Raw genomic sequence first — 2,558 nt, forward strand, 5'->3', positions numbered from 1 at the left:
CGTGTTGACATATATGAAACGAAAAAAAAAATACACAAAATGAAAAAAAAGGAGACTCTTTACTACAGTGTATTTTGCTAATTACTGCAGGACCAAAAACTACTCATGTCACTGCGAGAAGGCAGATGTCAACATGATGCTTAGGAAGACAGTGCAGACATTTCCCAGCCAACGTTTCCAATACTGACATCAAACATGTGCCGAGTAAATGATGTGATTAAAAACAATACTGAATCAGGTGAAGTGTGACCCATCCACACCACTATCTGAAGGACATGCTGTCATCTGCCTTCCCATAGCAGTTGCATGGTAACTGATCATGACAGTCTATGAGGGAAATTTTAAAGAATTTGTTAGTATAAGTGTTGGAGGTCATATACAGGGAGTATCCTTGCACTACAACGCACCTGGAGACAGGTTCCAGGCAGACATAGTGTTATTATATACATCCCAACATTTCTCTCTTTGTAATTGTGCTGAAAGTTCTAGCATTTCATTTTCCAAGAAAAATCTTTAAATAAATGCATGTTTCCATACTGAATCTACATTTCTAATACTGTAACATGTAAAGTGTAATACAGTGGTAATATATTAATTGGTGACCTAAGTAACTTAAAAATTTTCTGCCATATTGTCCACTGTGTTAGCATGTAGGAAGGCAAACTGGGTAACCTGTTAATATGTAAGCACCTGTAATACCAGTTAATTTGTTTATATCCTGCTATTCACAATGCCTGGCCAGTCAATAAAAGTGTCAGGCCAGCTCTGTTACTATAAATATTAACAGAAGTAAACAAAATACATGAATAAATTATTGAAGTAAACACATACTCGAATATCCTTGGTAGCATAGGTTTAACTAGTTCTGTGGCAATGTTAGGTGATGCACGTAGACATGTTTCAACCAATCTCATTGTCATCACAATCCCTTCTGAACGCATGTCAGATAACATGTCATTGCATGAATTCACGATCACCTCACCATAGGCCTGAAAGAGAATTGCTTATATAAGAACCACAAAATGGTTTTGAGAGAGAGAAGAGAGAGAGAGAGAGAGAGCTATGGTGACCATGAAGAAAAGAATGTCTAAAATGTTAAGTTCTGAATCTTCACACACTAAAGTGAGTAAAAAATGGGTTTAGAACATTTCATATTCAAGTTCTTGTCATGGTGTTAAAATCATATGTTTACTTTTTGGTACCCCCACCTTACTCAAAAAGGGTGAATGAAATGGCAGTTCCAACTAGACAGAAATCTGTTTACTCCTGACAATACATCTCTGATGAAGATAAAAAGGTGAGTTTTGTTTATTTATTATTTATTTACTGTAGCAGTTCAAATTATACCATGTTCAATGGTAGGGTGAATGGTGAATAATGAACTGGAAAGGATCCCACTTAAGGCATGGATGTCTGCCTGTATTTGTGTTGTCCAGTGTAGGTAGTAGCCTTGAGATGGGCTGATCCCCTGTCCAAGGAGTACTACTGACTGTGTACAAAATCAAGAAACTGAAACAAAACAAGGTATTTCACAAATGCCCTATGCTCCAGAGGGAGCAACATGATTGACTGAACAAATGATTGAATGAATGACTGAAAGATAGATTTTGAACATTGCACATGGGCTCGTGCATAACTGGACCCATTTCTGCCATTAGCAGTAGAGAAAAACAATATCACTCAGTTGGGGACATTAGAAAGAGCCAACCTTGATCACAGGGGTGACATAAGTATGATGCTTTCCATGGAAACAGATCCCTGTAGGATTCTGAAATGATGTTCATACCAAATATACCCCAGACAACAATGTCCAACATAATATTCATATAACGAATCAACTGTCATCACAGAAGTTTAGGGAATCATAATATACTTACATTCAAGAACTCCTCTGGAGATAGAAGGATATAAGCCTGAATGATGTAAAAGCATGTTCGCAGATTCTCAGATGAATATTCTAGAAAACAAACATACACATTCCCTTCAGTTTGTTTACTGACATTTTCTAGACATGCAGAAACTTATGTGTGGATAAGAGGAGGAGCATTTCTGAAATAAGGGAAGGCAGAAATATGATTTTTTTAATACATTTCAAATGTTAGGGAGATATTTGTGCTTCACAGTGACTATGAAATAGACATATGCCGAGTAGATAGTGATCACAGTTACTTAATGCTGTTATATCAACTGCAATGGTTATTTCGGGCCTAAATGTAACAGGACTGCATGTTCTTCTACAGTATTCAAATAACATTAATAAACCGTAAAACCCCTATTTAAAGTTTTGAATTGTTTCATTTTGGTCCGTTACACTATTAATCACCAATTGTCAATAGATTTTCCGTCAAGTGCAACAATGTATATTTTGGTCACTTATTTATCTCATCTGCCTTACATGTTTCGGTTCCAAGGAACCATCTTCAGAGGCACTTACAACAAGTCATGAAAACACTGGCACAGCTCAACATCCACAGTATGTAGTTATTTGTGGAAACTATTACATATATCGGAGTGTAAAGCACAACACTTCCCAGTATCTTGAATGCAGGTATAGCACT

General features: G+C 36.6%; 1 protein-coding gene across 2 annotated transcripts in view; it reads right to left on the reverse strand.

The window, feature by feature from the left end:
* LOC111864424 (importin-11) overlaps positions 1-2,558 on the reverse strand; it is a 45,814-nt gene that overhangs the window by 14,426 nt on the left and 28,830 nt on the right. For both annotated transcript variants that reach the window (XM_023851655.2, XM_023851656.2), the window contains exons 15-16: positions 1,878-1,957; positions 832-989 (exon numbers count right to left, since the gene is read on the reverse strand). In XM_023851655.2, the coding sequence (XP_023707423.1) occupies positions 832-989; positions 1,878-1,957 (238 nt within the window). The remainder of the gene's footprint in view (positions 1-831; positions 990-1,877; positions 1,958-2,558) is intronic.

This window comes from Cryptotermes secundus, unplaced genomic scaffold (assembly GCF_002891405.2).
Source record: "Cryptotermes secundus unplaced genomic scaffold, Csec_1.0 scaffold511, whole genome shotgun sequence".
In the NCBI taxonomy this organism is placed as follows: domain Eukaryota; kingdom Metazoa; phylum Arthropoda; class Insecta; order Blattodea; family Kalotermitidae; genus Cryptotermes; species Cryptotermes secundus.